Source organism: Oncorhynchus kisutch, linkage group LG14 (assembly GCF_002021735.2).
Source record: "Oncorhynchus kisutch isolate 150728-3 linkage group LG14, Okis_V2, whole genome shotgun sequence".
NCBI lineage: Eukaryota > Metazoa > Chordata > Actinopteri > Salmoniformes > Salmonidae > Oncorhynchus > Oncorhynchus kisutch.
In genome coordinates this window covers 37,733,270-37,746,711 of record NC_034187.2, presented here as the reverse complement: position 1 = coordinate 37,746,711, position 13,442 = coordinate 37,733,270, and the positions used below count along the sequence as shown (strand labels likewise).

The following is a 13,442-nucleotide window of genomic DNA, read 5'->3' as shown; positions in this document are numbered from 1 at the left end:
GTACAGAGTGCACAGTACACAGTGCACAGTACACAGTGCACAGTACACAGTGCACAGTACACAGTGCACAGTACACAGTGCACAGTACACAGTGCACAGTACACAGTACACAGTACACAGTACACAGTACTCACCAGCCGAAGCAGAAGAGGGCCAGGTAGAAGCCAAGTAGTGTAGCCACCACATGCCTGATGAAAGGACTGGCCTTACTGGGGTGGAGATAGAGACGGAACCACAAGGCTGTGAGCAGGGCAAACAGCTGGCACACCACAAAGTTCACCTGGGTGAGGAGACACACAAAGGAGATTGTCACAACGTTAGTGAGTTTTGTACCATCCTAAATAAATCATATTTTTCACTACAAGAGTGAGAACAGTGCCTTTTTCCAGCAGACAGGCAGACTGTGGGAGCTGGCAATGCAACATGGGAGGACACGCTTTGTTGATAGAACAAGATTTTGATAAGGCTCTTGTTTGCCTTGATAACTGGTTACGGCAGGCATAGAGGACACACTTTAAAAATTTTTTTTTTTTTTAAAGATCTTTCCGGGAACCGGTTTGGTTTCCTCTGGTTTATTCCATGTGAGCAAAGCCTGGCATAAAAGCCAAAACGACGTCAATTCAACGCGAGACTGGTGGTGCTCTTTCAAGGATGAACCGAGATCGACGCCAACACACCCACACAGTGCATAGCCCATCTTATCGATTGCAGCAGGCAGAACTATTGCAGGAGCCACCGGGCTGCTAAAGTCAACAACAGGGACAGCAACGATCGGTTACACCTAGTCACCTATTACCTTTCAGTGATTCCCGGCACCCAAAAGCAAGAGAGACTGGTCACACATACAATCTACAATGAGAAATGACTAGTTGTTTTCCCATTCCCACGCACAATAGAGTATTCCAAAAGGACTGCTATGGTACAATACAATTATTCTTCAAGAGAATATATATATATATATATATATAATTATTATTTTTTTACCTAGGACTGTGACTAGGCTATTTAGTTAATGTGTGTGTGTGTGTTACTTTGCTTGATGTGCGTGTCCACTCCACCGCAGCCTCATCCATCGGTTCCTCTCATCCTCCAGTGTTTCCACGGTGAATCACACGCCTCTGTTTTGACGGCCCGGCAACCAGATTGAATTTGGAACGCTTTTCAGGTTGCCTTCGGCTTACTGTACGTCCAACACTCTTCCCCCACCACCACCTGTTCTCAGGAGCCTGCGTCTCCGCGCTTGTTCACTTACCCATCTAAGTGCCGCGCTACATGCTACATCGCAATGCTCAAGGGGAAGATGCCGAAGCCAAGACTGAGGGGGAAAAAAAATAGACAAACTGATCCCGAGCATCTCCTACTTGACTCTGCTCACTAGTACGACAGTTTTTTTTTATACACACACGACTAACATCTGTGGATTTGAAACCGCTATGGAGAATGGACGTAGGTTAACATTTGACAGACAAAAATGGTATTCATCTACAAAACAATGCCCCCTGCCACACAAGCAGTTGAGTAAATGAACAGAGTCACTGGAACCAAATGTGCGGTAAATAGCACAGAGGGGGAGGACACGGCCCCGTTTCATTCCCTAAAGTGTGGTCTCGGAGCGCTGGGTGAAAGCAGCTTTACCAGGCACTACCCAGACTGACTGGGGCTGGAGGGTTGGGTAACAGGAACAATGGAAGCCCCCATGATTATGATCAGCACGGTTGTGAGTTAGTGTGTGTATTTTTGTATTTCTGTATCACTATCAACAACAAATGTAAAATAAAGAAATGAAGAAGTATCAGAATGAGATAGATATCTATTTCTCACACACAATGAGGTGTATAGACAGTATATGAAAAGAAAAGGAGTGTACAGAGCCATGACTAGAATACAGTACATATATACACTCATTATTGTTGTCATTTTATTGTGTTACCTTTGAATTTAGCTTTTTACTTCAGTTTATTTAGTCAATATCTTAACAATTTCTTGAACTGTATAGTTGGTTAAGGGCTTGTAAGTAAACATTTCAAGGTAAGGTCTACACTTGTTGTATTCGGCACATGTGACAAATACAATTTATTTGATTTGAAAGTGGGTGAAAAAGTATGGCAACATTAAAGTGAACAGTGTGTGTGTGTGTCCGCCCGCCCTCATGTCCGTCCGTCCCCACCCACCGTCCTTCCGGTCGTCCGTCCGCCCACTGTCCTCCCTCATCAGTTCTCCCCCCCCGTCGTCCGCCCCCCCCCATCACTAGTAGCCGTTCAGTGTCGACACACTGACCGACAGCGATTTTAGCTGAGACGACACCATTGGGCACAGAGGCAGTGACATGCATAACAAAACATCGGTCTGTTTTCAGTTAGCTTATGGCAGCAAGTGCATTTTACAGAATACAGTAGAATCATTGTACTTGTAATCTGCACCTAGGCAATCTAGGTTGTCCCTGTAGATTGAGAAAATGAACAACTAAGAAAGAATCTCTCTGACTTCTCAAACCCCGGCCTGGTCGGGTTGCTTCGCAAGCGTTCCCGGAAATCTCGCGGCGTTGCGCCTCTGGGTTTAGAACCGGTGTCTCGACTATCTGTTGACTGTACATTTTGAGTTAAAGGGAGCGCTTCGGTTTGGCTAACAGATGTAGTGACAGTTAGCGGCTGCTGGCGCTAACCACTCGTGGCATGAGCCCGAGTGTATCATATCAGCACATATTTACAGTACACAGAGGTCCTTTGTTTCTCTTCAGGCAAACAGGAGTAAGAAAAGCAAACCGGAGGAAGAAAAGCACAAACAATGGCGGCGCTGACTTCTTGTTGTCCTCCCACTTCTATTGTTATCGGTATCATTGTTTGGGGAATGAATGCTTTCTGGTGGAGGCGGTAATTAGGATGTGGATCGGGTGAAGGGCCGTTTGGTCTACATTATGGAGGGAAAGGGAGGTGGAGAAGAGAACAGGTTTGCTTTAAAGCAATCATTTGTAAAACAGTGGTCAAACCTTTGAGTCATGATCACTTTCTAAGTCTAAATGCAGGCCGAGATCTACAGCTCAGATCAACCCATTAAAAACAGTACTGTAGCAGTGAGGTTCGTGCAGTAGAATGTGGGCCCAATACATTATCACCGCATCCTGGCCTTGCTTGAATTTCCCTGCCAATGCATTGTTGTACGGACCATGTAAAAAAATATATTTCATATTTGGGAGGTAGGCTATATGATCACACCGGTAATAGTTCAGTTGCTGCATTACTTGTGATGCACAGCTGAGTGAGCATATTTAAATAAATTCACTTTTTAAGTTGTACTGAGCTGATGGTGCATGTACCGCCGCAGACGCTGGCCAAAACAGGCACACAGTCTACCAGCTGATGGCAAAACTCGAGTCGCACCACATTATTTCTGCCTCACGCACAAATTCATGGTGTTACTCCAAGAACAGAGAAAGTGAAATATTCCTCGGTAAAAAAAAAAGACCCAAGCAGCTAATAATAACAAGCCTATTGATAGCCTACACTTCCCGACTCATTTCAGCTCCAGTGCTGGTTGTAGCGCGAGTGGAAGTAGGAGGAAAGTGCATTTTATGGCATATAAAAAGTGACCACTTTATTTTTAAGTGTTGACAACGCTGAGTATGAACTTCAACTCGGTCATAAAAACAGCATCTATATTACAGTATTCGTTGACAGTCTCTCTCCAGTCGTGGTTTTAAAAACCATTTTGAAATCTCACAGTATCAACTTTGTTGTAGCTTTCTTTAACGCCTGCTACGTTACTGCAGATACTAAATCGAAGCCATTCGATTGGACAGCGGTAGGCCTATATGGTATAACTGATTTTCTCTCCGGACACGCCGGGAAGGCAATAGTTTTTAACTTCAGACACATGAAATTGTTCCTAAATAAATAAAAATCGGAACACTTCACCTACCTGGTGCGCAGGGCAGCTGAAATCGGGTGCACCTACCGGCAATAGCGATAGACAGCAACAACAGGAACGCCAGGCTTTACCGGGGGTTGTTTATTTACAGAAAGGTTTGGCGATCGACTAGGAATGCCTTGGAGATTGACCAGTTGGTTAATGTACCCAAATAAATAGTGCATGTAGTATACTTCCTACAACACTGGACCTACTGGTGTACAAAGAGGGCAACATCATTTATGAACGTAATGTGTCAAACTGGCTACAACCTGTTATAGCTGCATTCCTTTGTTCTCAATTTCCACCTGAAGACATACCCAAATCTAACTGCCTGTAGCTCAGCCCCAGAGGCAAGGATATGCATATTCTTGGTATCATTTGAATGGAAACATTCTGAAGTTTGTGGAAATGTTAATTGAATGTCGGAGAATATAACACAGTAGATCTGGTGGAAAAAAAGAGAAAGAAAGAGCATACGTTTTCAGTTTTTTTATTGTTGTAGTATCATCTTTCACATGTACTAGAATAGTACAGAGATAATTTTGATGGATAACACAAGAGGGCAACTGTAGGTGTGCAAAGTTTCAGACTGATAACTTCAGGAAAGGGTGAGCTACATGACATTTAGCATGAAGTCACCCAGGTGTCCCACACAAGTTGCCCAAATGTACCCAAGTGTCTGAATTGGTGAAATGACATAACTATATACAACAGTGCAAATAACTATATACAACATATCAAAAAGCAATTCTAACACAAACAACAAAAAATGTATAAAAAAAAATAGTCGAAAATAAATATATATATTTTTTAAACAGTACACCCTTTGGAAGTCCGACACAATATTTTGCTGCCTGTGCCATGTCCCATAGCAGTCTCTTTCTGATGTAAAGCAGAGGCAAACTGAACAAGTGGTGCATTTCATGAGACACAGAACACAACGACGCCTCCATGCTGTGCCCTTTTGGCCCTGATGCACAGTCATGCCTGCAGTAATGAACTGTGGCATATGAACACCACTGGGGGCAGAGGTAGAGCTGGCAGCTTGGCACCGGGGGCTCCCAGTCGGAGTCGCGATCACTGTGAAAGAAAACATTTAAAAAATATTTGTATTGTATGAGCCTTTTATCATCACATAAAATAAACATATGTATTCTATAGAGCGGAGGGAACAGTCACTAAGGTGAAGTGCTGTTCCATTCAACTGCGGCCATTGTTGTGGGCCTGCCCTCCCCTGAACAGCACCCAATGGCTATTTCATATGGATATGGAGAGGAGTAGCAGGCGCAGTGGCCATGTGTGTGATTGCTGTTCTACTCTATTCCATTTGGAGAAAAAAAATGGAAAATATATACACTGCTCAAAAAAATTAAGGGAACACTAAACTTCTTCGATATAGGGGGCGCTCTTAATTTTTGGATAAAAAACATTTCCGTTTTAAACAAGGTATTTTGTCACGAAAAGATGCGACTATGCATATAATTGACAGCTTTGGAAAGAAAACACTGACGTTTCCAAAACTGCAAAGATATTATCTGTGAGTGCCACAGGCGAAACCAAGATGAAATTTCAAACAGGAAGTGCCCCAGATTCTGAAGGCGCTGTGTTCCAATGTCTCCTTATATGGCTGTGAATGCGCCAGGAATGAGCTTACACTGTTGTTTCCCCAAGGTGTCTGCAGCATTGTGACATATTTGTAGGCATATCATTGGAAGATTGACCATTTTACACTACATCTACCAGGTGCTCGCTTGGTGTCCTCCGTCGCAATTATTGCGTAATCTCCAGCTGCGTGTATTTTTCCATTTGCTTCCGAGGAGAAACCCAACTGCCACGAATGATTTACCATCGAATAGATGTGAAAAACACCTTGAGGATTGATTCTAAACAACGTTTGCCATGTTTGTCGATATTATGGAGTTAATTTCAGAAAAAGTTTGCGTTGTAATGACTGAATTTTCTGTTGTTTTTTTCTTAGCCAAACGTGATAAACAAAACGGAGCGATTTCTCCTACACAAATAATCTTTTTGGAAAAAAATGAACATTTGCTATCTAACCGAGTCTCCTCATTGAAAACATCCAAAGTTCTTCAAAGGTAAATTATTTTATTTGAATGCTTTTCTTGTTTTTGTGAAAGTGTTGCCTGCTGAATGCTAGGCTTAATGCTATGCTAGCTATCAATACTCTTACACAAATGCTTGTGTAGCTATGGTTGAAAAGCATATTTTGAAAATCTGAGATGACAGTGTTGTTAACAAAAGGCTAAGCTTGTGAGTGAATATATTTCTTTCATTTGCGATTTTCATGAATAGTTAACGTTGCGTTATGGTAATGAGCTTGAGGCTATGATTACACTCCCGGATACAGGATTGCTCGACGCAAGAAGTTAAACACAAAGTAACTCCAAGTCAATCACACTTCTATGAAATCAAACTGTCCACTTAGGAAGCAACACTGATTGACAATAAATTTCACATGCTGTTGTGCAAATGGAATAGACAACAGGTGGAAATTATTGGCAATTCGCAAGACACCCCCAATAAAGGGGTGGTTCTGCAGGTGGCAACCACAGACCACTTCTCAGTTCCTATGCTTCCTGGCAGATGTTTTGGTCACTTTTGAATGCTGGCGGTGCTTTCACTCTAGTGGTAGCATGAGACGGAGTCTACAACCCACACAAGTGGCTCAGGTAGTGCAGCTCATCCAGGATGGCACATCAATGCGAGTTGTGGCAAGAAGGTTTGCTGTGTCTGTCAGTGTAGTGTCCAGAGCATGGCGGCGCTAACAGGAGACAGGCCAGTACATCAGGAGACGTGGAGGAGGCCAACAACCCAGCAGGAGGACCACTACCTCCGCCTTTGTGCAAAGAGAAGCAGGAGGAGCACAGCCAGAGCCCTGCAAAATGACCTACAGCAGGTCACAAATGTGCATGTGTCTGCTCAAACGGTCAAAAACAGACTCCATGAGGGTGGAATGAGGGCCCGACATCCACAGCTGGGGATTGTGCTTAGAGCCCAACACCGTGCAGGACGTTTGGCATTTGCCAGAGAACAACCGATTGGCAAATTCCCCACTGGCGCCCTGTGCTCTTCACAGATGAAAGCAGGTTCACACTGAGCACGTGACAGACATGACAGAGTCTGGAGACGCTGTGGAGAACGTTCTGCAACATCCTCCAACATGACCGGTTTGGCGGTGGGTCAGTCATGGTGTGGGGTGGCATTTCTTTGGGGGGCCGCACAGCCCTCCATGTGCTCGCCAGAGGTAGCCTGACTGCCATTAGGTACTGAGATGAGATCCTCAGACCCCTTGAGGCCATATGCTGGTGCGGTTGGCCCTGGGTTCCTCCTAATGCAAGACAATGCTAGACCTCATGTGGCTGGAGTGTGTCAGCAGTTCCTGCAAGAGGAAGGCATTGATGCTATGGACTGGCCCGCCCGTTCCCCAGACCCGAATCCAATTGAGCACATCTGGGACATCATGTCTCGCTCCATCCACCAACGCCACGTTGCACCACACTGTCCAGGAGTTGGCGGATGCTTTAGTCCAGGTCTGGGAGGAGATCCCTCAGGAGACCATCCGCCACCTCATCAGGAGCATGACCAGGCGTTGTAGGGAGGTCATACAGGCACGTGGAGGCCACACACACACACACACACACTACTGAGCCTCATTTTGACTTGTTTTAAGGACATTACATCAAAGTTGGATCAGCATGGGTTGATAAATTTGACTTCGTTGTCAGCACATTCAACTATGTAAAGAAAAAAGTATTTAATAAGAATATTTCATTCATTCAGATGTAGGATGTGTTATTTTAGTGTTCCCTTTATTTTTTGAGCAGTGTAGTTATTCGTTTCAAAATGTATACCTTCACGAATTTGGCCACTTGGGTACATTTGGGCTACTTGTGTGTGTCACCTGGGTGACTTCATGATAAATGTCATGTAAGCACACTCATTTTGGAAGTTATCATTCTGAAACTTTGCACAAGTACTGTTGCCCTCTTATGTTTTTCACTGAAATTGTCCCCATCATCATATCTGAATGTTTGTTTTATCTTGTTCATTTTAAAAGATACATTTTTATTTTTGTATGTTTTTTTTCATTGTTTTATCTAAACCAGATCTATTGTGTGTTATTCTCCTCCATTCAATTCACATGTACACAAACTTCAGCGTGTTTTCTTTCAAATGGTACCAAGAATATGCATATCCTTGGTTCTGCGCCTGAGCTACAGGCTGTTAGATTTGGGTAAGTCTTCAGGCGGAAATTGCACAAAGTAGGGGGGGGGGAGCTGTAAGAGGTTTTAAGCTATAAAAATTGATTTTATCAAAGAAAAAAGCACTTCATTTGATCACTGGGACCCTCAGGAAGAGAAATAAGAGCAAGATATCCGAATGTAAGTCATAATTTTACCTTCAGATGTCAGGGTAAAAACTGTCAAGACGGAAAATGTTTGTTGTTGATTGCTCTTCAAACAAAAGCATGGTATTTGTTCTCTGTAATAGCCATTGTAAATCGGAAAACGTACTTTGATTACCAATTACTAATCTTTTGAAGGATGTAAGACACTTGCATTTTCAAGAATGTTTAATGTTACGACGTTGTATTTTTAGTTGTCACTCTGAAATTTCCCCTGATGTTGATCCCTGTACGAGGATCGCAGCCATAAGAGGATATTATTAAAGTTGTGACATTTCCCACAAAATACACAAAAGCTTTCACCATGTCGATAACATTGCCTTGCCTATATATGGTTTTATTGCCATCCATCTATTTGACACTTTATGGCTCTCAACAGCAAAGAGACAAAAGTTGGGATTGTTTGCCGACTGCTGCTATATAACCCAGAGGTGAAAGCCAAGTAGATTTCTTACGCAAATGATGTTGAGAAATTGAGCCGGTATCAATCATTAAGACTGTATCACACAGAAACGACAGTACGGTATTGTCAGCTAGAGTCCCTGGCCAATCCACTGTTGGCATGACTCCCATACAGGGAACACCTCTTCTATAGGCCAGTCCCTGGCAGACAAGCACACAAAGGCAGCAGGGTGCAGGGAGATGTCTTGCTCCCATCATCATCATCATCATCATCATACACACACACACACACACACACACACACACACACACACACAGGTAAATCACTCAACCCAATTGCAACAGCTGTACCAATAATCCAAAGTGTTTCAGTTACACAAGCTCTTCCTTGAAAGCAGGTCATTCTCAAAGTGTTCAGAAAACAACAAGTGTGTCTCAAACATGATCTTAGTTCAAGTGTTGAGGACACGGTGTTTTCCTATGTTTTTCCCGGAACTTTTGGAAGCATTATGGTAAAGAATGGAACTCCACCAAAACAATGGAAACATGTCAGGGAAAGATCCCAAATCTCCTCATTGCCCTACAGAAAAATGTGCCTACATTTAGACTATTGTTTGTGTGCATATCACACTACGTCGAGGTCCAAATCTGAGTATAATTATTGTATGGATTTCAAACCTAATGCATGTTCACCTCATCATCCGCAATCAACTGCATTTGAGACCGACTACCACAAAGATGTTTCTATGCTAGCTATGCTACCAGCTTATATGAATGGGAGTTAGCATTTAGCAGTCACTTCTTCTAAACCCAAAAAGGGACTACTTCAAAATGTTGTGGCGAAAAACAGCTAAATAGATACAAATCTGACTTCAGTAAGCACGTCATGAGAGATTTGACGAAAACCCATGTTTGTTAGATCAGATTTGTTGAAAGTGCGCCAATCTCACGTCCTTCTATCCCCCCCACAGTCTGCGTACCATTGACCCCTTTCCCACATCTATCCATGTTGTCCCCTATTGAGTATCTTATTGCTATGGAGCCCTGTGCCATTGTTAAAACGGAAAGTAGTTAAGAGCGTTGTCAGGAAATTAAATGGCCTCCTTTTACAACAAGTGGTACCTGCGGAATGGAATAAACTGCACGACTGACACGTACGTATGCGAGCGAGTACGTATGCGAGCGAGTACGTATGCGAGCGAGCACGTATGCAAGCGAGCACGTATGCAAGCGAGCGAGTACGTATGCGAGTACGTATGCGAGCGAGTACGTATGGAGCGAGTGAGTAAGTGAGTACGCGTGTCGAAGGAACAGTACTCTTTCCCTCCACCACTCCAAGAAACAGCCCTAGTCATTACCATGGAGCGACATTTACCCTGCACAACACACCATGACACATTCAAAAATCACACTTCTAAAGCTAGCATAAAACAAACTCCTCTTCGATTCCTCTCACTAGGTCAATCGAAGGTGCACACAGACCGCTCTCCAACGGTTGTTGATGACATAAGTGACCCTTAATTACGCTACTCTAAAAAAATCATATTCAAACCAATACAATACCACCAATGGAAAGCTGCTGAGCAACGACTGTATACAAATGAGGACTGGCTCTGAACGCAAGAGTTGTTGCATTTACAGTGTCCCTACACAATGCTTGGTTCAGAGCTAACAGAGAGCGAGAAAGGAGGAAAGATGACTGCGCTCCGCTCCACCCAGGCCTTCACACTTCCCTCAATCCCCCCCCCCCCCCCCACAGCCATCTGGCTGCCTCCACTTCTCCACGACAACTCCAGCTGATGAGCTAAATTAAACCTAAGATTTAAAATAAAAAGGGACGAGAGCGAGAGAGGAATGGGGGGGGGAACAGAACTGCCTTGACAGAGGGAAGCGAAGATCGACTATAGGGAAAGACTGAGAAAGAAAATAGACAAGAATTAGTACAGTACAGGGAGGCAGTAACAAACGAGTAAAAAAAAAAAAAAAGGGAGTGACAGGAACACGTACTGTAGAGGGACAGCCCTAAGGGGTTGATAGTGAGACTGCACCGACTGACAAATGTCTCCTGCGGTTTCCATAATGAGTTTCAGGAAGGCTGCTTATCTGAGCCTTCCACTCCATGCAGACTCCCTCCTCAGTCAGCTACTCGGTCGCTTTTTAAAGCGCCGCCCTACTTCAGGAGAAAAAAAAAAAAAAACAGGCTGACACAGGAGTTCCTCAGCTTAACGCCAGTCAGCACTAATCGCTAACTAGCGATTCCACTGTAGGCTAACATCTGCATGCTGTCGCCTGTCTGTCTCCACTGAGACCAGTTAGCTAGGGCCCTGCTCCTTACAGATAGAGCCTTTCCAACAGACGGCTTAAGTAAGCGGGTGAAGGGAGTCAATCTCAGTCTAAGTGGATCAGACTCAACTGAAGCCTTGGAGAAAAAGTAGAGGGCTAGGAATGACATCAGCTCCGAAATGTGCACATAGTGTATCCACAAAAGTACGTGGATTAGTGTATTCGTCTATTGCAGTCACACCAGTTGATGACAGATGTATAAATTTGAGCACAGAGCCATGCAATCTCCATAGACAAACATTGGAAGTTGAATGGAAGAGCTGAAGAGTTCAGACTTTCAAAGTGGCACCATCATAGGATGGCACCTTTAAAACAAGTCAGTTCATCAAATTTCTGCCCTGGTCAACTGTAAGAGCAGTTATTGTAAAGTGGAAACGTCTAGGAGAAACAACGGCTCAGCCGCAAAGTGGTAAGCCACACAATCTCACAGAACCCCGAGTGCTTAAGCGCGTACAAATGGTATGTCCTCGGTTGCAACACTCACCACAGAGTTCCAAACTGCCTCTGAAAGCAATGTCAGCACAAGAACTGTTCGTTGGGAGCTTCATGAAGTGGGTTTCCATGGCCGAGCAGCCGCACACAAACCTAAGATCAGCATGCGCAATGCCAAGCGTCACGGCTGGAGTGGTGTAAAGCTCACCACCATTAGACTCTGGAACAGGGGAAACACGTTCTCTGGAGTGAGGAATCACACTCCAAATGGATGAATCTGTTTGGTTGATGACAGAAGAATGCTACCTGCCCCAATGCATAGAGCCAACTGTAAAGATTGGTGGAGGAGGAATAATGGTCTGGGGCTGTTTTTCATGGTTCGGGCTAGGCCCCTTAGTTCCAGTGAAGGGAAATCTTAAAAGCTAAAGCATACAATGATATTCTAGATGATTCTGTGCTACCAACTTTGTGGTAACAGTTTTGGGAAGGCTCTTTCCTGTTTCAGCATGACAATGCCCCCGTGGACAAAGCGAGGTCCATACAGAAATGGTTTGTCGAAACCGGTGAGGAAGTACATGACTGGCCTGCACAGAGCCCGAACCTCAACTCCATCAAACACCTTTAAAATGCCTTGGAACGCTGACTGCGAGTCAGCTCTAAATCGCCCAACATCAGTGCCCGACCTAACTAATGCTCTGTCGGCTGAATGCTCTTTCGGTTTTTCCCCATCCAGACTAGACTAAGGAAAAAACCCTACTCTGCAAATACTTTAAAAACCAGATTCAAGGAAAACTCACCGCTGTGCAGGTGAGAGTGCGTCTGTCCAAAGGGAGAATCGTTAACATTCAAAACAACATCGCTTCTCTTAAAACCAGAATCCTCTCTTTTAGGGAATACAATCACTAAGAAGAACATGGAGTCCACGGTGGTGGCTGAGTATTTCTGGTGATGTCATGGCGCCAAGCAAGAGCAATATCCATCTAAATAACTGGAAATTGAGGGCACGGAGCCGAAAGTATCTCCTCTGGAGTACCATAACTGAACACACACACACTCTACTGGTGAGTGTTATTCAGTGGGTAGAACCTACTACGATTTCAATAGTTGTGGTCAAGACACTAGACTTTTGAGATGCCTATTTTAACGAAACCCTGGCTGGCAAAATGGGCGCCAAGGCACAACACTTCATTGCACATTTAATTCAAACTGACGCATTTGGCGAGGTTCATCGGCACAGTACGCAAGTACACGTATTCACTGTAAAAGTAGACAAATGTACGCCATTCACAAAATGTATACGCAGCATTCTGTTTTAAGGATTCACTCATACAAACCTGCTGTTCAAACAGCACCTGTCAAACTGTCATAGTATCAGAGGACATTGGAGTGAAACTCATACTGGCTACAATTGTTACTTTAGTCTCACGTTTAAAAAAAAAATTATACTGACATGGCAGAGTCGCACGGAACACAAATTACAGATGTGGTGTTTTACCCTCGTGCACATATTACGTAACCTGACCTCCCCCTGTAAAACTAATCCTGTCCCAATAGGGCTATACACTAAAGCAATTATCTGGCATTCTGCCAGTCAGCTTCAAGTGACGGAGATACAGATGTGGTCACAGATGCCTACATAGGAACGGTGTGTGTGTGTGTGTGTCTTTTACACAGCTATTTTGGATCAAAGGAGCAGTTGATAACTGCCTCAATTACAGGTGATCAGATGTCACATTCCATTAAATCAGTTGTCATTCTTACTTACTTGGCAGCCATGACTAAGAATTACCCTGTAATCAACAGGTATAATTACTTACTGAGAGGACAACAGATTTGCATTTTGTGCAGAGAGAATTTCCTTGCATCTCATGAACGGAGAAGAGCTCTTTGAAGGAAGACTTAGGTGATCTTATGAAACGCTTCTCATATTGTG

At 43.9% G+C, this 13,442-nt stretch overlaps 1 protein-coding gene across 1 annotated transcript in view; it reads right to left on the bottom strand.

Moving 5' to 3' along the window:
• Positions 1-13,442, bottom strand: part of mboat2a (membrane bound O-acyltransferase domain containing 2a) — a 91,287-nt gene that overhangs the window by 52,317 nt on the left and 25,528 nt on the right. Inside the window, exon 2 of the mRNA XM_031788359.1 lies at positions 135-280. Coding sequence (XP_031644219.1) covers positions 135-280 — 146 coding nt within the window. The remainder of the gene's footprint in view (positions 1-134; positions 281-13,442) is intronic.